At 40.3% G+C, this 23,191-nt stretch overlaps 1 protein-coding gene across 1 annotated transcript in view; it reads left to right on the top strand.

Annotated features, from left to right (window-relative positions):
• Positions 1-23,191, top strand: part of nup93 (nucleoporin 93) — a 96,326-nt gene that overhangs the window by 70,302 nt on the left and 2,833 nt on the right. Inside the window, exons 5-20 of the mRNA XM_055648562.1 lie at positions 2,469-2,597; positions 4,677-4,751; positions 6,704-6,796; positions 7,757-7,896; positions 8,282-8,414; positions 9,636-9,793; positions 10,335-10,500; positions 11,610-11,703; positions 14,492-14,683; positions 16,929-17,055; positions 17,930-18,002; positions 18,092-18,136; positions 19,153-19,269; positions 20,264-20,382; positions 22,330-22,447; positions 23,025-23,108. Coding sequence (XP_055504537.1) covers positions 2,469-2,597; positions 4,677-4,751; positions 6,704-6,796; positions 7,757-7,896; positions 8,282-8,414; positions 9,636-9,793; positions 10,335-10,500; positions 11,610-11,703; positions 14,492-14,683; positions 16,929-17,055; positions 17,930-18,002; positions 18,092-18,136; positions 19,153-19,269; positions 20,264-20,382; positions 22,330-22,447; positions 23,025-23,108 — 1,863 coding nt within the window. The remainder of the gene's footprint in view (positions 1-2,468; positions 2,598-4,676; positions 4,752-6,703; positions 6,797-7,756; positions 7,897-8,281; positions 8,415-9,635; positions 9,794-10,334; positions 10,501-11,609; positions 11,704-14,491; positions 14,684-16,928; positions 17,056-17,929; positions 18,003-18,091; positions 18,137-19,152; positions 19,270-20,263; positions 20,383-22,329; positions 22,448-23,024; positions 23,109-23,191) is intronic.

Raw genomic sequence — 23,191 nt, 5'->3', positions numbered from 1 at the left:
TTCACCTGCATTCTTCAATTCCCTACCATTTACCATGTACGTCCTATTTTGATTTGTCCTGCCAAGATGTAGCACCTCACACTTATCAGCATTAAACTCCATCTGCCATCTTTCAGCCCACTCTTCCAACTGGCATAAATCTCTCTGTAGACTTTGAAAATCTACTTCATTATCCACAACCCCACCTATCTTAGTATCATCTGCATACTTACTAATCCAATTTACATACCATCATCCAGATCATTGATGTACATGACAAACAACAGTGGACCCAACACAGATCCCTGTGGCACCCCACTAGTCACTGGCCTCCAACCTGACAAACAACCATCCACCATTACTCTCTGGCATCTCCCATTCAGCCACTGTTGAATCCATCTTGCTACTCCATCATTAATACCCAACCATTGAACCTTCTTAGCCAACCTTCCATGAGGAACCTTGTCTTACTGAAGTCCATATATACAACATCCACTGCTTTACCCTCATCAATTTCCCGAGTAACCTCTTCAAAAAAATTCAAGATTAGTCAAACATGACCTTCCAGGCACAAATCCATGTTGACTGTTCCTAATCAGACGCTGTTTATCCCGATGCTTATATATATTATCTCTAAGTATCCTTTCCATTAATTTGCCCACCACTGACGTCAAACTAACAGGTCTATAATTGCTAGGTTTACTCTTAGACCCCTTTTTAAACAATGGAACAACATGCGCAGTACGCCAATGCTCCGGCACTATTCCCGTTTCTAATGACATTTGAAATATTTCTGTCATAGCCCCTGCTATTTCTACACTAACTTCCCTCAATGTCCTAGGGAATATCCTGTCCGGACCTGGAGACTTATCCACTTTTATATTTCTCAAAGGTGTCAGTACTTCCTCTTCTTTGAATCTCATAGTTTCCATAGCTACTCTACTTGTTTCCCTTACCTCACATAATTCAATATCCTTCTCCTTGGTGAATACCGAAGAAAATAAATTGTTCAATATCTCCCCCATCTCTTTTGGCTCTGCAGATAGCTGTCCACTCTGACTCTCTAATGGACCAATTTTATCCCTCGTTATCTTTTTGCTATTAATATAGTTGTAGAAACCCTTTGGATTTACTTTCACCTTACTTGCCAAAGCAACCTCATATCTTCTTTTAGCTTTTCTAATTTATTTCTTAAGATTCTTTTTACATTCTTTATACTCCTCAAGCATCTCATTTACTCCATGCTGCCTATAATTATTGTAGATCTCTCTCTTTTTCCGAACCAAGTGTCCAATTTCCCTTGAAAACCATGGCTCTTTCCAATTTTTACTATTTCCTTTCACCCGAACAGGGACATAAAGATTCTGTACTTTAAAATTTCACCTTTAAATGTCCTCCATTTCTCTTCCACATCTTTCCCATCAAACAAACTGTCCCAATTTACTCCTTTTAAATCCTTTCGCATCTCCTCAAAGTTAGCCTTTCTCCAATCAAAAATCTCAACCCTAGGTCCAGTTCTGACCCTCTCCATAATTATATTGAAACTAACGGTATTGTAATCACTTGACCCGAAGTGCTCCCCAACGCATACCTCCGCCACCTGACCCGTCTCATTTCCTAACAGGAGGTCCAGCACCGCCCATTCTCTAGTAGGTACTTCTATGTGTTGCTGTAAAAAACTATCCTGCACACATTTTACAAACTCCAACCCATCCAGCCCATTTACAGAATGTGTTTCCCAGTCTATGTGTGGAAAATTGAAATCTCCCACAATCACTACCTTGTGCTTACTACTAATATCTGCGATCTCCTTACATATTTGCTCTTCCAATTCTCGCTCCCCATTTGGCGGTCTATAATACACCCCTATAAGTGTTGCTACCCCTTTCCCATTTCTCAGTTCCACCCAAATAGCCTCCCTAGACGAGCCCTCTAATCTATCCTGCCAAAGCACTGCTGTAATATCTTCCCTGATAGGCAATGCAACACCTCCACCTCTTGCCCCTCCAATTCTATCACACCAGAAGCAACAAAATCCTGGAATATTTAGTTTCCAATCACAGCCCTCCTGCAACCATGTTTCACTGATCGCCACAACATCATACTTCCAGGTGTCAATCCAGGCTCTAAGTTCATCCACCTTTCTTACAATGCTCCTAGCATTAAAATATACACATTTAAGAAACCCACCCTCTCTTATACTCTGTTTATTGTCTTTTTCTTCTCTCTCCCCTACATTTTGGGTCAGAGTGCTACCATTCTCTGCCTCCTGCCTCACCCACTGACTGCTAGCTTTCCCAATTTGAGTCCCTCCCCCCAGCCATACTAGTTTAAAGTCTCCCCAGTAGCCTTTGCAAATCTCCCCGCCAGGATATTGGTCCCCCTCTTGTTCAAGTGCAACCCGTCCTTTCTGTACAGGTCGCACCTTCCCCAAAAGAGGTCCCAATGATCCAGAATCAAAAAATAAAACTTTCCTTTGTAATTTGCAGACATTTGCAATGGCAGAGAAATATCATTGGGAGTCCATGCTGGTGGAATGGGAACATGAGAAGCAAAAGATCCTCCATACACTTCTTGCATCTGGGGAAGATGCACTTGACTTTACCCAGGAGGCTGAGGTAAGTTTCAATATGACACAAGAAATCTAGACTTTAGTCAAAGGTAGACAAAAAAAAGCTGGAGAAACTCAGTGGGTGAGGCAGCATCTATGGAGCGAAGGAAATAGACGACGTTTCGGTTCGAGACCCCTCCACAGACTGATGTGAGGGTGGGGGTGGAAGAAGAACGGAAGAGGAGGAGACAGTGGACTGAGGGAGAGCTGGGAAGGGGAGGAGAAAGCAGGGGCTACCTGAAATTGGAGGTCAATGTTCATACCGCTGGGGTGCAAACTACCCAAGCGAAATATGAGGTGCTGCTCCTCCAATTTACGGTGGGCCTCACTCTGGCCATGGAGGAGGCCCCGGACAGAAAGGTCGGATTTGGAATGGGAGGGGGAGTTGAAGTGCTGAGACACCGGGAGATCAGGTTGGTTATTGCGAACCGAGCGGAGGTGTTGGGCGAAGCGATCGCCAAGCCCACGCTTGGTCTCACCGATGTAGAGCAGCTGACACCTCGAGCAGCGGATGCAATAGATAAGGTTTGAGGAGGTGCAGGAGAACCTGTGCCGCACCTGGAAAGACTGCTTGGGTCCTTGAATGGAGTCAAGGGGGGAGGTCTAGTGACAAGTGTAGCGTTTCCTGCGGTTGCAAGGGAAAGTGACAGGAGAGGGAGTGGTTTGAGTGGGAAGGGACAAATTGACCAGGGAGTTACGGGGGGAAGCAGCAAGGGGAGGAGATGGGAAGATGTGGCCAGTGTTGGGATCCCGTTGGAGGTGGCGAAAATGTCGGAGGATTATTTGTTGTATGCGATGGCTGGTAGGGTGGAAGGTGAGGACAAGGGGGACTCTGCCTTTGTTACGAGTGGGGGGGATGGGGAGTGAGAGCAGAGTTACGGGGTATAGAAGAGACCTTAGTTAAGAGTGTTTTATATAGACTTTAGTCAAGTGTGTTTTATTGTCATGTGTCCCAGATAGCACAAAGAAATTCTTACTTGCTGCAACACAACAGAATATGTAAACATAGTACACTGTAGACTTTACTTTAGAGATACCATGTGGAAACAGGCTCTTCGGCACAATGAGTCCGCACCGACCAGCGATCACCCCGTGCACTTACACTATCCTGCACAACAGCGACAACTTACAATTTTGTACAGAATCCAATTAATCTACAAACCTGTACGTGGGAGGATACCGGATCTAGTTGGAGATTAATCCTATGACTTTCACACTAATCAGATTCACTAAACTAGATATCATGGTCATGCATCTAATTTTCCCATATCAAATTAAGTACAATTTGTAGGCTTAAGGAACTGCAGATGCTGGTTTACAAAAAATACATAATGTGCTGGAGTAACTCAGTAGGTCAGGCAGCATCTCTGGAGAACATGGATAGCTGTCGTTTTGGGTTGGGACCATTCTTCAGACTGATTGTGGTGGGGAGGAGGGGTAGAAAGTTGGAAATTAGGTGGGGGCAGGATAAAGCCTAGGGGGTTGTTGGATACAGGTGAGCGGGTGTTTTTGAATATTTAGCCTTGTGGAATAGTTTCTATCTATCTATGCTAGACCAATATGTCTGTGCTGTGGAGGAGCCTTAAAATGGTGAACAATATATAATTTTCCATACAATTCTATGCCTTGATCAGTGGCCCATAAATATCCCCAATAATATTTTTTTCATTTGAACGGCCGCATTCACCAGAACCAAGTTTAGTATCAAATCCTCTCTTGTTGGACTCGAAACATACTGGTAGGGGATGTTTTCTTGAGGGTACATCAAAAATTCTCCCCTCCTTGGCCCGTTATTTTTGTTAGGATAGTTAAGTTTCCCCAATATCATGCCTGCCTGGCTTTTGTACATCTCTTTAGTTTCCCAGCAAGTTTGCTCCTCCATACCTTTCTCACTCAATAGCAGCATATAATACCAAAAGTGTAGTGTTGTGTCCTTTGTTTCTTAACTGGAATAATTAAAAATGGATTTTCTTTTGCCTTGTAATACTGTGTTGTATATTGGTAAATGCTTTTGATTTGACAGAGATTTACATTTAATGTAAAACATTTTTCATAGAATGATGTGTGGTCTTTCTTTTAAAAACAGCCAAGTTTTGTTAGTTTGATGGGACCACCTGGACGCAGTGCGATGGACAATGTTGAAGTGGCCTACGCTCGACAGGTGTGCAAGGGCTATCTGATGATTTTGTCATAATCTCACATTATCTGATGATTTTATCTTTTTGTAAGATTGGAAGTGTGTTGGGCTTGCCAAGATTTGTTTTTAAATTGCAATTTACCTTGCAGATCAATGAGAAAGTATTTACAGCACTAATAATTGGTATTTTTAATGTAAATACTCCTTTTATAACACCTGAAGGATTTCATTTTTCAATTTATATCTTAGTAATGTTAGATTTCACCAAATTATCACTGAATTAAACCAAGTATAGCTCTATTGATTTATGTGTATTAACTTTTATAAATGAGTACAATGCATCTGTTTTCACCAAAGAGTAGGGCCTGGAAGACTGTGAGATCTGTGGAGAATCGGCAAGGTCCCAAAGGACTGGAGAGTAGCTAATGAGGTTCTTTAGTTAAGAAGGAAGTACAGAGGGATCCTGGGATTTATAGGGCGGTGAGCCTCTATCAGTGATAGGGAAGCAACTGGAGAAGATTGCATGGGATAGGATTTACACCCATGTGAAGAAGAATGGGTTAATTAGTGATAGTCGACGTGGCTCTGTATAGGGTAGATCACATTTTACTAACTTGATCGAGATTTTTTGAGGACGTGACGAAGGTGATCAATGAGGATGGGGCAATAGATGTCATCTGCATGCATTTTGGTAAGGCATTTGATAAAATTCCCAATGGTCAGATAATCCAGAACATTAAGATGCACTGGATTAACATTAACTTGCTTGCATGGATTCAGAACTGGCTTACTGATAGATGCAGAAGGTTGTGGTGGAAGGACAATATTCAGGCTGGAGGTCTGTTACCTGTGGAGATCCGCAGGGATCTGTGCCGTGTCCTGTATATGTGAGTGACACACATATAAATTACTTGGATGTAAACAAAGGCAGGTTGGTTAGTAAATTTGCAGATTACACCAAGATTGCTAGGGTCATGGACTGTGAGGAAAGTTGTCAAAGAATACAGCAGGATATAGTCAGTTACAGAAATGGATGGAGAAAAGGCAGATGGAGTATTATGAAAAGCCTCGAACCATTTTCTCATGATGGGAAAAACGTATACTAGAGGTCAATAGCTTTAATGTGAGAGGGGGAAAAATTAAAGGATACTTGCAAGACAATTTATTTTTACACAGAGTGTGAGTGTCAGGGAACACACTGCCAGGGGTGGTCGTTAAGGCAGGTATGATAGTGGCATTTAAGAGATGTTCAAACAGGCATATGAATATGGGGAGAATATGGAATATGTGCAAACAAATAAGTATTGGGCTTGGCATCATGTTCGACACAGACTTTATGAGCCAAAAGTACTGTTCTTGTGCTGGATTGTTCTATGTTTAATAATTTAGCAAATAGTATATAAAGTTGGATAACTGTTAAATTGTTTTACATTTTCTTTGAACAATATGCAATTTTGAATATTTAAATTTGATGAAAATAGAAAAGTACCTAAAAATAAATGTCCACTTCTGCCAAGCCTGGTTTTATGATGACTGTAAGGCCATTGGTTTGATGGAAGGCAAGACTGCAGTTCATTCAGTCATTTTCACAGGCTATCCATCTTCGAAATATGGACAAAATCTTCAACAAAAGTATATTTTACAGTTTCACTTTTAATGAGCAAGTGGCCTCGGGTATGACTCAGCAAAAATCGGCATCAAAGAGAAGATGGCCAGACGAACTAAATAAATTAATGAATAATTATGAGTGGGATGGTGTATACCTCAATCTTACATTCAAGATCATCAGTATTAATAGAAATAGTGTGTTCATTCAGTATATTATTTTTAATGCTACGGCAATTAATTTTTGTGTATTTACTCCTATATTCATTTACATTTATGAATTCTATTGCACGCTACAAGCATGCATTTTCCATATGAAGCTCTCAACCCTTAAGTCTGATATTTGATATCATCTTTTTTGCTTATTACAGATTTATATTTATAATGAAAAGGTCGTGAATGAGCAACTTCAACCAAACCTAGGAGATCTTTGCAGTACTGTAGCTGAGTCTTTGGATGACAAGGTACAAAGACATGAAAATCTTAACTATTCCATTCATTTATTTTAAGAGGCGTTATCAAACATTGCAGGAACTGTTGATATTAAATTGTGCTTTTTGCAATGCATAATCAACTATTTTCACTTGAATGCCAATAACTTCAAAGCATAGTTTTTCCAAGACTGTATTGTGGTAATGTGCAATCATTCTGTCGGCTTTGATAGAAAACGATAAGTTTTTCCTTGATACAACAAAAAAACATCTTTATAATGCTAAGGAAATGCATATTTTAATTGCACTGCGTTGCATTTAGTCTGAATTTGTATGCATAGGGTTCAACTTTTGTAGTGAGCCCCCTGCTTTCCCTCTGCACCAGCCTGAGAACTGAAACACTTAGAATGAGTTGTCAATGTGACAATTTACCACCAATCATTCCATTTATTAAAATTGTGACTCATTGACAGATTTTTATTTGGCCGCCAGTTATAGTTTTCAAGTTAAACTATATCTTTGCATTGATTTTGGTTGTCAATGGATAGGCATCCAATTGGCAGTTTGCGTATCATCTGGGTTGTTTAATTTTGTTTAAATGTGCCAATTGGCGATGAGTACTATCCATTCTCCAGCTGCTATTCGCAGTTCGTTGAAAGATAGTTTATAATCTCCCTTAATGGAATAAAAACCTATGGCTGATAAATAATGTCTAATGTGATGGAAATGAGCTAAAAGTCATTAAAAAAAATAATTTGTAAATATTAGGATGAAAAGGAAGAGACACTTTTGTCTGCTTGTTAATTCAATTGTGAATGCAGTAGCACAATATTGCACAGACTTGGATTTGGAAGAAAATAAGCTTCATTTCAGGTCTGTGTAATTCAGTGCACGGTACTGCTGTTTGTATGAAAGGATTCCAGGGAGGGATGTAGCAAGGGCATTATTTGCGATATAACTGAATCTACTTATTGGTTGTTTTACTTCTTGTAGAATGTCTCTGAATTGTGGGCGATGGTGAAGCAGATGACTGATGTTCCGCTGGTACTTGGCACAGCGACACTGAAGAGCCGTACCAGTTTGGAGATGCAGATGGCATTTGTGAAACAAGCCTTGTGTTTCTTGGAGCAAAGGTGAGTGGTGGCCTATTGAAGAATGATTGGTATCGTGTTGATACTTGCTTGGCATCTTAAGAACTGAACAATCCAAAATAATGCTGATGCCCTTCAGAACTGTTTGATTAGTACGGGTGTCAGGGGCTATGGGCCGAAAGAAATGGAGTTCAGAGGGAAAGATGGATCAACAATGATTGAATGGTGGAGTAGACTTGATGAGCCAAATGGTCTTATTCTGCTTCTAGAGTGTATGGACATGAACTGTCATAGGTGATGGTTATTTATTCGGGAAACTGGTTTTAATTAATGTTTGCTTGAAGTTATGTGTAAGAGATGCATCTTAAGTTATAGTACTTAAGTTTACAGTCATTGTGTGACTTTTTCCCAATTTCTCATTCAAAAGTTACAAAAATTATGTAATGGCGACAGTCTATGGAAACCTACAACAGGCTCAACTCGGTGGTATACCTGGGACTTATCAACTGGTCCGTAGCTTTCTGAATGTTAAGCTGTCAGCACCTATGCAAGGACTTCAGGTATTAATTTACACTTGGAATATTGGAAAGTATTTCTGCCTTTTGTTCAATACTAAAATAAATGAAAACAAACTTGGCTTTTCAAATTCTACTATGGCTCCCACTTTTTCCTACTGCTAACACTTTGGTTGGTCTCAAACAGGAACAAAACTCGGAGATAAAGGGTCCTTGAAATAATTGCCCCTTTCTTAAGTCCCAATTGTAAGCATTTTGAAGCTCCAGGATCAAGAGTGTTTTACAAAGCCCAAGTCCCTGGTGCAACTAAGACAGTTCGTCGTTTAGATTTCAATTGGAGTTCATAGCATTTTATTGGCCTGATGTTGATTGTTGGGAAGATGTAGTTCCTGAAAAGTGCAATTACTGGTGGAAATGCCATGAATCATTTGAGTGTGATTGTCATTGCCACTTCTATATTCATATGGACTTGTAGATTAAAGGACTTCTAGTTTAATATAGCATCACAGCTTGGTTTGGCATCAGCTCTGCCCACAAGAAAGTTGTGAATGTAGCTGTCCATCGCCCAAACCAGCTGTCCCCCACCCAATCGACTCTATCTACACTTTACGCTGCCGACATAATCAGGGATCACTTTCCCTCTTCTCCCCTCTCCTGTCGAGCAGAAGGTATATACGCTTGAAAGCACCTAAATTGGATTACCATTGTGTAGACGTCTTCAAAAAACATCACTGTTTTGTGCTTATTCATATTTGAATCATCTGGATGTCTAGTGATGGCTGGGTACAAGAGCTGTCAGGCTGCTTTACATTAGTTCATGTGTTGAGTGTAACTGGTAATACAATAATCTGTCATGGGAATATGCCCCTATTGCAAACCAATATTAATTGGAATGAATGAGCTAAATTTTCAAATTAACCTAATATCCTGAAGATTGGCAGTACCATAAAGGATTTAATAAAAAACCATCGTAACTATATTATTAACATGAATGAAGATTATAGTGAAGGTAGACACAAAATGCTGGAGTAACTCAGTGGTGCAGGTACATATCTGGAGAGAAGGAATGGGTGATGTTTTGGATCGAGACCCTTCTTCAGACCCATTCCTTCTCTCCAGAGATGCTGCCTATCCTGCTGAGTTACTCCAGCATTTTGTGTCTACCTTCGATTTAACCCAGCATCTGCAGTTCTTTCCTATACAAGATTGTAGTGAGCACAGTTTCAAAACAGTGATGTTTTTTCAAAATTCTCTTTGATTTTCCAGGACGGTGAGATTGAAGGCCAGCCAGTCTGGGCTCTCATCTACTATTGCTTGCGTTGTGGAGATTTAATGGCAGCAATGCAGGTGGTGAATCGTGCTCAACACCAGTTGGGAGAATTTCACAATTGGTTCATGGAGTATGTTCAAGGAGATGATAGGAGGTAAATGATATGTTAAATTTTAAATTCTTTAAATGTTATTAAGGCATGAGACGAGTCGTGATTTTTGCAGAACGAGAAGGAAGAGCTGATCTAAAGTATGTTTTAAGTATGTAAATTGAAAAACTATATTTATCCTCAAAATGAAAACACTCCACTGATTGAGATGTTATGAGTATGTGATCAGGTCCTGCTTAACTGCAAATCTCAATTTTTAAGAGTGAAAGGTTGCTTGTCAAATTTAAAAAAAAATAATTTGTTCAAAATAGGAAGAAATGTGCAAAATTCCTTGCAAACAATTCCTTGCATGTGCTCCTGATTAAGCTGTCGGCAAAAGCCAGGATGATCCAGTATAGACCAGTATTGGCTTGGAGTGATATATTTTGTGTAACTGCAACCGATTGAAAAGTGTGAAAATACAGTGGAGCTCAGTTAAAAAATGTTTTTGTGTATTTTTGAATAGAATTGAGGAGGTTAACCTTTCAGTGTGTTTATTCTTCTTAAATCGTCATAGTGATTACTTTGCCTTTTGGCTTTTCCCCAGGTTACCTCCTACTACAGAGAACAAACTTCGCCTACATTACCGCCGAGCATTACGCAACAGCACAGACCCTTACAAGAGAGCAGTTTATTGCCTCATTGGTCGATGTGATGTAACTGACAACCATAGTGAAATTGCTGATAAGACAGATGACTATCTCTGGTTAAAAGTATGTGTGTTCATTTAATTATTTCCCCACCGTACTTGCATGGCTAAAAGGGTGATAGAAATCTCACGTTTCCCATCTGAGTATTGAATTCTCTGTCAAGGTCTTTAAACAGGATCCATGGCTAATTGACAGTTAAAAATCTTTGGATATATGCCATTGCCATTTTTATAATAGCTTGCTTGAAGTACTAGTTGATCGAAATTCAAATGCTAATTTTTGTACGTCCGCATTGTGGCAAATTGCTTTTTCTTTGAATTTGCCAGTGACAAGTTAAATTAATGTATTGCTCCATACGACAACATACAATAGGGTTACATCAATTATCGATTCAAAAGGCCAAGCAAGTAATTGTTTATTATGAAAACTACCAGCTCTGGGCTGCCGGTTTATCTTTACAGAGTTTAAAAAAAAAATGTTTTAAACACACTTGTTGAATGGTAGGAAAGGCAAGAATTACTGATCCCTCCTCTAAAGGGAAAGTTAAAATACAAGTTTAAGAAAGAACTGCAGATGCTGGAGACAAAAAATGCTGGAGAAACTCAGCGGATGAGGCAGCATCTATGGAGAGAAGGAATAGGCGACGTTTCGGGTCGAGACAGTTCTTCAGTAAAAGATGAATTTTGAACGCAACGGATATTACAATGTGTTAAAATACACTTGGTGCCTTTAAGCTATATCCGGCATACAGAAGTAAAGGTTGCTTTTGTAGAGACCAAAGATAAACAGTTTTTGTGCTGCGTACGTGGATCTGACAACTCTGTGAACCTGGGCAGTCATAATCCTGTGATCAGAAACTAGGTAATTTAACATAAGGCATTTAACACAGACTTCAAGAATGAACAATAAGAATGAAATAGCAATTTAAGAAGAATAAACACACTGAAATGTTAACCATCGCAATTCTATTAGAAAATACACAAAAACACCTTTTAACTGAGCTCCACTGTATTTTCACTCCATTCAGTCGATTGTTGTTACACAAAATATATCACTACAAGCCAATACTGGTCTATACTGGATCATCCTGGCTTTTGCCGATAGCTTAATCAGGAGCATTTTCTACTGCAACAATGTATGGTCTTCTAAATGTGTCATTGTTCTGTCTTCAGCTGAACCAAGTGTGTTTTGATGATGACGGCAACAGCTCACCTCAGGACAAGCAAACCCTTCCTCAATTGCAGAGCCAACTGTTGGAGGAGTATGGTAAGTTTTGTGACAGGCCTGTCATTTTGCCAGTATGTCACAGCCATAATTTGTGTATTTAATCCGTTTCATTTTTTAGTGCTCTGGTTTATGTAATAGTACAGCACAGGAACAGGCCCTTTGGCCCAAAACGTCCCAATTAAACACAATGCCAAGTTGATCTGCATGTGATCTCCATCCCCCAATTCCTAGCATTTCCATGAGCCTACTCAAAAGCCTCTTAAATGCCACTATCACGTTTGTCTTCACTACCACTCCTGACAGTGAGCTCCAGGCACCTACCATTCTATGCAAGGATCAACTTGCCTTTAACTCCATTTCCTTTAAACATTGCCCCTCTCACTTGAGAGCTATGCCTTCCAGTCTTTGACATTTCCACACTGGGAAAACAGTTCTGACTGTCTACTTTATCTGTGCCATTTCCCACAATTTTATATACTTCTATCTCCAGCTTAAAACTCAAACGAAAACAATCCAAGTTTGTCCAATCTCTCTTTGAAGTTAATACCCTCTAATCCCTGCAACATTCTGGTAAACCTATTCTGCATCCTGATCATAACCTCCACATTATTCCTATAACAGGCCAAAGATAACTGCAGATAATATCTCAAATGTGGTCTGCAGTCCTATACAAAACTTCAACATAACTTTATACTCAATGCCCCGACTGATGAAGGTTTGCTTACCAGATGCCTTTACAATTCTATACACACATGTTGCCACTTTCACGGACCTACGGACTTGGACCCCAAGATTCCTCCCTACATCAATGCTGTTAGTACACTCAAGAGTACCTGTACTTCCGGTGGCGTTCACTTGGAGGCCCGGTATCTTTTAGTTTTTTTGTTTATTTTGTTAATAAAAAGTAAAGCAAATCTCTTGTTTTGGTGTCTTTATGTGGGGAAGAGGGCAAGGTTAGGGGATACCCCGCCGTCCTGGTGCCGACTTTACCGCGTCCTCCTCCCCCCCCCCCCCCCCCCCCCACAGCGGCCTAACTACCTGGATTGGCGCGGCCTTTCCTGCCGGGATCGACCGGAGCTCCAGCAGCGGCAGGACAGCGCTGAAACATCGCGGGGCTGGTGATGCCTTACCGGGGGTCGCCGTCTGGAGCCCCGAGTGCTGGACCTGCTGCCGACATCCTGGAGCTGCGGTTTGCAGAGCTCCCCACGCGGGCGGCGCTGACTACAACGCGGGGTCCTGCGACTCTGCCCGGCTCGACCTGCGGACTCGGGAGCTGCGGACTCCGGCAGCGGGAGGCGGCTGATCAGGAGGTCCGGGCCGCTGAGGAGGAGGATGCTCACCGTCGGGGTTCGGCGTCGGCGTTCCACCAGCCCGGCGTGAGGGCCTGAACATCGGGCCACCCGGGGCGGCGACTGCGGGTGCTCGGAAGGCCCCGACTACGGATGGACACGGAGGGGAGGCTGGCTGGACTATGGTGCCGTCCTCACCTGGGTGCCATTTATGTTATGTTGTGTTGTGGACTTTTTGTGTTTGTGCTTTTGTTAAATTTTTAATTCAACTTCAATTTTATTTTTTAATATGTTTTATTATTTATTTATTATTTATTTTTATTATTTTTCTTGTGATTTTTTTTAACGATACTGCTGTACGGGAAATTCATTTCGTTGTCTCAAAGTGAGGCAACGACAATAAAATTTGAATACAAGAATACAAGAATACATTGCGTTCATTTGGAGGCCCTTTGGTAGATTGCCATAATAAAATAAAGCAAATCTCTTGTTACACCAGATAGAACAAGGTTAGGGTTCCCCGGGTCCTTGCCTTTTACCCTACCAGCCTCTGCACCCCTTTCCCCCAGTCAGAACAAAAATAGAGTTCCTATAGTCCTTGCCTTTCACCCTACCAAACTCTGCACCCAACACATAATTCTTCGACATTTCTGCCACCTTCCATGCGACCCCACCACCAGTCGCATCTTCCCATCTCCACCCGCTTTCCGCCTTCCGCAGAGACTGCTCCCTCTGCAACTCGTTGGTTCACTCATCCCATTCCGCCCCCTCCCCAGGTACTTTCCCCTGCAACTCTAGGACATATGACACATGTCATTACATCTCCCTCACACCCATCCAGGGACCCCAGAAGTCCTTCTAAGTGAGATGGGAAGCCATGGTTTAGAAAGGCACAGTACATTTCGGAGGCACCTGTACAGAAAGCCTAATCAAAGACTTTCCAAGAGAAATAATGACAGAAAAGGAGTATCTGGGAGGGTGGAATAGGGTTCTTGAAGGAGTCAGGGTGGGATAAATAGCGGCCAAGATTGTGTGGAAGTCAGTGTGCTTGCAAGGGATGTTAGTAGCGAGTCTATCTCCTGAGAGGGAGACAGAGAGATCCAGAATAGGAAAAGAAGAAATCTGAGTTTGGCAAGTGAAGGTGAAAGCAGGGTAAAGCAGGCAGCAAAATGAATGAAAGTTGAGTTCTGCATGAATGAAGGAGGCAGCTCCAATGCAATCATCAATTTACTGGAAAAAGAGTTGGGGGAATGCGCTGAAGTGAAGTAAAGACTGTTCTACATAGCCCAAAACAAAAAGATATGCACGGATTGGGTCTATTTGAGTGTCCATAAATACACTTTGATCTAGATTCCTAACATTTTCTTTGTTTATTTCAGTTCCAAAATCAACAGTTGTTCTTGCTTTTTGATTGTCATCCTTCAACTTCTGTACCACTTTGTGTTGAATGTTTTGTAAATTGATGACCCATAAAGAATGGGTCACAATTAATCAAGTTCTTCATTATTACCATGTATCTTATTTTTCTCTCTCCTCAGGTGAGTCACACTTTGCAGCCAATCAACATCCTTACCTATACTTCCAAGTGCTTTTCCTTACCGCCCAATTTGAAGCAGCCATTGCTTTCCTCTTCCGCATGGACCGACTGCGTTGTCACGCCATGCACGTGGCATTGGTTCTTTATGAGCTAAAACTGCTTCTGGAATCATCTGCACAAAGTGCACAACTGTGTAAGTATATAACTAGAAATGATTTACTGAGTTCCTTTCAGCTGGTTTGAAATGAGGTTCTAAGTTGCTTTTCTATCTTCTTTCCTCATTTGGTTGTTCAACACCGTGTTTGAGATTTCAACGTACTCCTATGCTGGCAGTGACTTCATTCCTTCTGCGATTAATGGTGTTCGTAAATTTATTTTCAATAGGATATTAAGAAACAGCTTCCTAACTAGTTTCATTCTCTCCCTTTTACGCATAGTCTTTCGAATATCATTATTGACACAGTTCCTGCCTTCCTTTTGAGAACCATGTTCTAGATTTACTAATCATTAGGTGATTAGTGTTTAATTGTTATATGCACTGGTAACGGAACAATGACATTTCTACCTGCTGCAGTTTTTTAGACTGGTTAACACAAATAAAACCCAAATAAATATACAATAAATTAATAATAAATTATACCTGGTAACCAGACAATAATACTGCAAAATCAAAGTTTGTCCGAACACAAATTCATAGTGGGTCATAGTTGCTGAGGATATACTTTCAATACTCTGGATATGGATGCTCGTGGAGCCTCCTATTGTTATTAGCTGTTGGATTATCCACTAGCATTTCCTAAAGGATGTGGTAAAACTATAGAATGTTAATCGCACTTGTTAGTTGTAGGATGACACGGCTGCTTTTTTTTGGCATAACATGCAGTTTCTTTACGAACTTTATCTTTAGGTTCTGCAGTCGTAGAGTCATGGAGTGATACTACCAAGAGTCCTTACCAGTTTGGGGATGGTCCAGTATTATTATAATAATAGAGCGAGGATAGGGCATGCCAGAACATTTTGGATTGTGGACTTTTGTTGTTGTTACTTTTACATCATAGTACCCCAAGAATTAAAAGTTTTCTTCATGAAGTCTGTCTAATATAGCATAATTCAATGATGGACGGGGTCTGAGATGAATGCAGGACTTTACCTCAGCTTGTGCTTTGTGAGCCTGGTCATTAAATTCATTTATTTATTTGACAATAGACAATAGGTGCAGGAGTAGGCCATTCGGCCCTTTGAGCCAGCATCGCCATTCATTGATCATGGCTGATCATCCACATTCAGCACCCCGTTCCTGCCTTCTCACCATATCCCCTGACTCCGCTATCTTTAAGAGCTCTATCTAACTCTCTCTTGGAAGCATCCAGAGAATTGAACTGCACTGCCTTCTGAGGCAGAGAATTCCACAGATTCACAATTCTCTGGTCCTAGACTCCCCCAACATTGGGAGCATTTAGGAGCAGTCACAAGCAAACACATTCTCTACACTTGATGTTGATATTTGTATATGACGTACTTAACAGATTTTAGATTCACTTTGAGGAACTCATGCTTGTTTGTCTCATCCTAACTTAAGAATTAATACGAAGTAGCTTGGTTTACACAACTCTACTGCTGACTTTAGAAATAATTGAATGAATTCATGGTACTCTCAATTTATGACCAGGGGAATGTATACTGCGAATCATCATTCTCAGTGTAAACATTCCTTCAATATAAAGTTATATGGCAGCAGTACAATGTTCCAGATTAAGGTTCTGTGTGGTTCAATTTGAAACAATATCATGATGACAAATGAAGCGTGTCTGGTTTTAATGTGCAGTCTTTGGAAAATCAAGTTTAGGGTTGAAAATGACATTAACTTAAGAAGAATGAACTAGTTTTAGTCTATGTATAATTAACCAGTCTTTTTGAATATTCTTAACATTATTGGTACTTTGTTCAAGATGTTCACTTCTGATTTTAAATATATGTAAGTAAATCACATAGTTGGCAGAATTTCCCCATGGTGCTAATATTGGGTAGATTGATTGTCATCTCATTTTATCATTCCTCAGGTGATTTAAAAAACAAAACAATCCTTGTTACTGTAATGTATTGAAAAGCCTGCCTTTGATTCCAGTTTCAGACCATGAATTTGTGACTAGTTATTGGGACATCATCTTAATCTTTTGTTATTACCTTGGTTCACTTAGATATGTGCTGTGTGATCCCATATAATCTCTCAGTGTTGCTGCATTGACTTATGAAGAATTAGATTTCCCAAGATCCAGAAGTAAATGGTGTTTTGTGACTGATTTGCATTATCTCTTCACAATATTTGAGCAGGCATGCTATCTTTTTTTATGAGCGGGAATGTAATTATAATGTATAGACTGTTTCTGTGTGGCTGTTATTTTTGAGCATTAATAATTTGGTTTTATGACCCCTGACAGTGAATCAAGACAGCGCTGATCCCCGTCCTGTACGACGTCTTAATTTCATCCGTCTACTCATGCTGTACACCAGAAAATTTGAGCCCACTGATCCCAGAGAAGCACTCCAATACTTTTATTTCCTCCGGTAAGATTCTAAATATCTTTTGTAATCTGAGTCAATTCACATGCAGGGACCTCCAAATCTTCAAAATATTGTATTTGAATATTGTAATGTATCACATTATGGAATGCTCAAATCGCAAAATATTTTATTTTACAATTTTGTCGCAATTTTTAAGGGTACAACATGTGCAAGCAAGCGTTTATTCTGATGGGCCATTATAAATCAGAATAATAAAGGTGAATTCAGAACTTAATGGAAATCCAAGCATGTGTACGTACGTGATCAGAGGAATAAATTAAGAGAAAGGCTTTAGGAATTGCAAACCGTTGTTGATAACAACCAACTTTCAAAGCATTATTTTACATGTATTCATTAGGTGTATAATATCTTTTCATTATTTGAAAGACTGTTTTAGGGTTAGAAGCATCCAACTGTGCAGATAATGATGCTTTTCGAGCCTCACGACCTTGATGTGAGGTGACAATCACAGAAAAGATATTATCTGTGCCTTTACATGATGTTTGTGAAAAATGACATGCTGCACATTGTGAATATTGTAAGTGCAGTCACTTCCAGCAGATTTTTTTCCTGAATGCAGATTTCCAAATTTCAGACTTGTTCTGGTTCAAGGAGATATTTTATAAGAATTGACTAGTGACTGAATTATGAAGCAGCATCTCCAGAGTGATGTGAATGAATGATGTGCACTCGGTTGCAGAAGCAGGGTGATGGAGTTCAACCAGCTGCATTCCATTTTCAATGAAACCATTTCAGACAAACTGCTGAGGATGAGGAGCGAGCAGCTAGAAATGGCTTTCCAATCTGCACAGTATTGTCTGCAAGTCAGATGTCACATTTAGATTGAGATTTATTACAATTAACTTGTCCCTTACAGAAATGAGACTGACAATCAAGGGGAAAACATATTCATGCGATGTGTCAGTGAGCTTGTCATTGAAAGTCGAGAGGTAAGCATTACACCAACAGACATACTGCAGAAATATGTCACGTGGCAGATAACATTTTTATAATTTTAAACTGATCTTTTCATTTCCAGTTTGACATGCTACTTGGACGATTGGAGAAAGATGGCAGTAGAAAGGTGACCTAGAATTTGCTTTCACTCTAGACATTTTCTGCCTTTGAAACGATTTAATTTAAAGTGCGAATCCTGCTGCCTTTTAATGATGTATAAGTCCATGTTCCAGTAAATTATTTTTGCTGCAACCAATTGTGTAACTTGCAGATGTGAATGCAACTTCTAAAATCAAGGCTTCTGTCGGGATTCTGCTTTTCTATGAAAGTGATTATTTTCTCCCTTTACTGGTACTCTAAAGGCAGAACTTAGGGTTCATTTACATGTTCAGCTTATTGAGTGAGCCTGATTATTGAACATCAATGAGCATCGCGTCTGGTCACAGTAGACGTTTCTATATGTTGCCCCGCTCTCATCAACATCATCTCAAATATGATTCTGTTATCCTGAATGCCTTTCTGTAATCATATCCCAGCTCTCCCATACAAAAAATAGCAGCAATAGTGAGAAATGCTATATTTGTGGTAGTGGAAATAGCAGCAATACTTAGAAAACTTGAGCTTAATGGTTGGGATCAACAAATTCAACACAGACCAGTGACCCAATTTTGGGAATTCACTGTCCTGTATGGCACAGGTTTATGCACTTTGCTGCATTGGTCCATTGATCCAAAGGTTCATTTTGAGCCTTGCTGTTTATAGGTAATGTTGGTACTAGTTAAAAGATGTTCTCACTGCGAATACTTTCAAGCTTTACAGAAAATAATATTTACGTGCTATTAGATGGTTAAGGTTGACATTTTTTTAAGTGTTTAAACGTGTAGTTAGTGCTGCAGCCCATATATTCAAAGCTGTAGCTGGAATGTTATCTGATGTCATAGCCTTTTGTAGTGTCTCGTGTTCATGTTTATCAAAGATTAGAGAGAGTGAGAAAGCAAAGCACATTCTACAGGGCACTCTCGTGTTGCACTGTAATGTTAGTGTGATGCACAGGCTATGTAAGTGAAACACAGGCTATGTGAGTGTGGTGCAAGATATAGAATACCATTCACTTGACTGAAACAATTCTCTTCTTCTGACCAGCCTGGCTTAATTGACAAGTTTAGGGGAAACACGAGAGCTGTAATCAATAAGGTGGCGTCAATAGCTGAAAATAAGGGCCTGTTTGAAGATGCAGTGAAGCTTTATGATCTGGCCAAGGTAAGCAGGAAAATATTAAATACCAACCTGTACATGTGTGGTACCATTTTGTTCCAAACTACATTTAGATTATGTTACAATTGAAATTATTTGGATACATTTTGAACTGTAAAAAAATGGAATTTATTTTATGAAACATGTGGTGCGTTCCAGAATCATAAGTGCATTTAGTTTTAAATCTCTTGGCTCCGTGAATATTCTACGTATTGCATTTTTAAGTTGGAAAGTAAATTCGGATTCTGCAGTGTCCGTCCTAGTTTCCTTAAGGAATCATATAACAAAACGAATGACTCACAAATTTAATATAGCATTAGCATCCCAACTCAACTGATTTTTATTTTAATAACACATGGAGAGAATGATGACAAATTAGGTCATTTTTCAGCCTCATGCAGGAGAAAAGAGTGGCAGAGATTTTTGGCGTGATCTCCAGAATGTACGGCTTTGACACCTTGGGCATGGGTAGCAGAAGTAGAACAATCATCTGTGGAGTTCTCTGGAGCCCTGGACTGTATGAGCAGATATCTCCAAAGGCTAATGGGTGAAGAATAGAGATAGTGAGGAGCAAGACTATTGAAGCGTTTGTAAAATAGAACAAGAATTTGAAGATAATGCTTCAGATTAACCAGAAACAATTCTGGGTCACTAAGCAAGTGGACATGGATGAGTGAAGACTGCTGCAAGTTATGAAGCCTGCTACAAGATGGGGCCTCAAATTTACAGGGAATAGGATTCTATTGAAATGGCCAATAGCAATGTAGGAAGTCCAGGACAGAAAGGTCAGGAATGGGAATTTGAAATGGAGCTAAAACAGTTAGCAAGAGGGAGTTCCCTCAGGCCTTGGGGGATCAAGTGCAAGTTTTAAGTGAAATGGTCGCTGAATCAACGGCTGAATGGTGCTGATATTGTTTAAGGACTTTGTGCCTGACGAGTTTTGTATGCAGAAATTGAAATAATCAGTGCACGTAACAATTCATTGGTGTTCTTTTTCCAGAATCCAGATAAGGTCATGGAATTGATGAATAAATTATTAAGTCCTGTGATACCACAAATCAGTGCGCCCCAGTCTAACAAAGAACGACTGAAAAACATGGCACTTTCTGTTGCTGAGAGGTAGGAATTGCTGGTGCTGCTAATAATTCTGTCTTTATCTTTCCACAAGGTTAAGATAATGGGACTGCCTTAATTTTAAATACACTTTAAAAAAAATGTATCCACGCATCATTAATATATTTATTTTTTACCTCACAAATGCTTTGCTATTTGTTCTGTCAGTTTAATTAAGGGCCTGTCCCACTTGGGCGACCTAAGCTGCGAGTTTAGAAGAGTTTGCCCTGGACTCAAACTCGCAGCATGGTTGACACGAGGTCGTATGAGGTGGCTGGAACTTTCCTTCATGCTCGAGGGAGGTTCCCACCTACTTGCGGCCTCAGCTGGGTCGCGGAATATTTTTTAGGATATTTAAAAATTTTACGCGAGTAAAATTTGGTCGGCATGGGTCTTTTTAACACGTAGTGCAGTGGAGTGGGGTCGCTATTTACTTACAGGCAGTCGAGGGCAGCCGTAGGCCATCTCCTCCACTGACCGGCCATTTTGATTTGCTCATTGGAGTTTCATGATCTAGGAAGACTCACTGGTAGGTAAAATGCCCGCTAAACTTTATTAAACTTCTTAAAGGTGTCTCCACTCCTCCTTCTCCCCCCCCCTTCTCTTCCCCATCTCTTCCCCATTCTCTTCCCCTTCTCTTCCCCTTCTCTTCCTCTTCTCTTCCCCTTCTCTCCCCTTCTCTCCACCTTCTCTCCCCTTCTCTCCCCTTCTCTTCCCCTTCTCTCCCCCTTCTCTCCCCTTCTCTCTCCTTCTCTCTCTCCCCACTGGAGAGATTTATGTGATCCACTCAATGTGAATATACTCATCTTTACACCTCTCTCCCATGGCAGGATGATCAGAGAGCTCTCTGCTTTTTCGTTGTATAGAGTTCCCCTCTGCCAACTCATTTGAACACTGAACAACTTATTCACGTGTCGGAGATGAGGGAAAATGGCGGAAGGGAAAATGGTGCAAAATATTGTATCACAGCACAGAAAACGTTTTTTTTTTTTTAAAGGACAAAGGCTGCAACAAGTTAGATTGGTAGATCTGGAAAAACAGATGAGACGTTCATTAAGATCTTGTGACTGGAGCAGATATGGAGGACTTGGGGGGGGGGAAAGTGGAATAAAATATTTTTGGGAATCAGGGAAGGAAGAGGTGATTGCAAGGTCACTGTAAAAGTCACAGGGCTTGTAATGGATGTTTATTCCTAACCTATCCCCTGAAATACAGGCAGCAAGAGAATAGAGAAGGCAGATGGGCCAGTGAAAGTGGAAATAGGGTGGAAATTGACAACAAAGACAACTTTTTTGGAGTTATATTTGATTGCAGGCAGTAACATCACTGCAATGGTTGATATCTCAGAGAAAGACTAGAGGGAGGGATAGGGCCCAAGTAGGACAATTTCATTTATCTTGCGTAAAGATAGGTGTAGATTGGGCCCATGCAAATTCCCATAGCTACTCTTTTGGTCTGGAGAATATGAATATAGAGTTGAAGAGTTGAAGTTGTTCAGTGTTTGAATGAATTGGTAGAGGGGACTGGTTGGGCCAGAGAGTCCAGAAAACAATCCTGCTGTGGGAGAGAGGTGCAACGATGAGTATGTGCACATTGAGTGCAGTTGGAGTTGGATGGAAGAAAACTGCAGTCGGTGGAACAAACTACTAAAGAAATTGTGTCGATCCCCAGGGTGCTTCAGAGATTGAAAACCCCCCAAAATAAGAGACCATCAACTGCTTGTCTTTAAACTAGATCTCCGGAAGATCTCAATGAAAGGAAGTGGCTAAAAGCATGGATGTTTTGTAAAGGAGGCCAAAGCCAGAGGGAGGGAAAGGTTTGGCCGGCGAGGTGGCGGTAAATGTTAAGGTGCTTTGGAATTTAACAGCACAGTTGTGATCCATGAAATAAAGAAATCTATGTCACTTGTAATAGATATTGTTTTTGTTCAATGTCTTATTTCTTTTTAAATAGGTATCGTAATCAGGGAATTACTGCTGCAAAGTCCTTGGATAGTACTTTCTACCTTCTGCTGGACCTGATTACCTTCTTCGATGAGTATCACTCTGGCAATATTGACAGAGCAATTGACGTGAGTTGCTTGTGCTTTCATTCCATTAAAAGATGGTAAATTTTACTCACCTTTGTTGTCGTTCCTTTCAGAAATGAGCCTCGATGCTATTTACTTTTGCAGCACTGGAAGCATTGGTTAGGAAATTGTTTCAATAACAGCGCAAGGAGACAACAGTAACTTGCTCTTCTCCTCCACACATGGATGGCAGCTCGTGTTGCAATGCTTAACGTTCCAATTTATTTGATTGTAATGTTGATCAAATACCACTGTGATAGGCATTTTTCTTTTAATCCATAAAATGAACACTATTTTACCACAGCTTTCTTTCCTTTTTCAGTGTACAGTGGTCATGATCCTATAAAAGTCATTAAATAACTGAACAAAATCGAGGGGACAAATAATTTTTATAATTGCTTGCATTCCTATCTCGAACATAACATCACTGTTTGACTTGCCAGGTCTATTTGCTTATTATTTCTGATTTCAGCATCCGATGCTGTGGGTCTTCCTCAAACGTTTTCAGCTTAAAATACAGGACCATATTATATATGATTCTTACAACGCCCTGTCTTATCTGTTTCATTTTCCCATTTAGATTATGGAAAAACTGAAACTTGTGCCACTGAGTCAGGAGAGTGTTGAGGAGAGAGTTACAGCTTTCAAAAATTTCAGTGATGAGGTAAGACTTTGGTGTAGTTTAAGGCTTTTGTGTATAATCTTTAATGATGCAACATTTTAGCTTGTCATTATGTGGTAGCATAA

The sequence above is a fragment of the Leucoraja erinacea genome, chromosome 17 (genome assembly GCF_028641065.1).
Source record: "Leucoraja erinacea ecotype New England chromosome 17, Leri_hhj_1, whole genome shotgun sequence".
Lineage (NCBI taxonomy): Eukaryota > Metazoa > Chordata > Chondrichthyes > Rajiformes > Rajidae > Leucoraja > Leucoraja erinaceus.
Note: the sequence above shows the minus strand (reverse complement) of the source record. Positions and strands in the feature narration are given on the sequence as shown.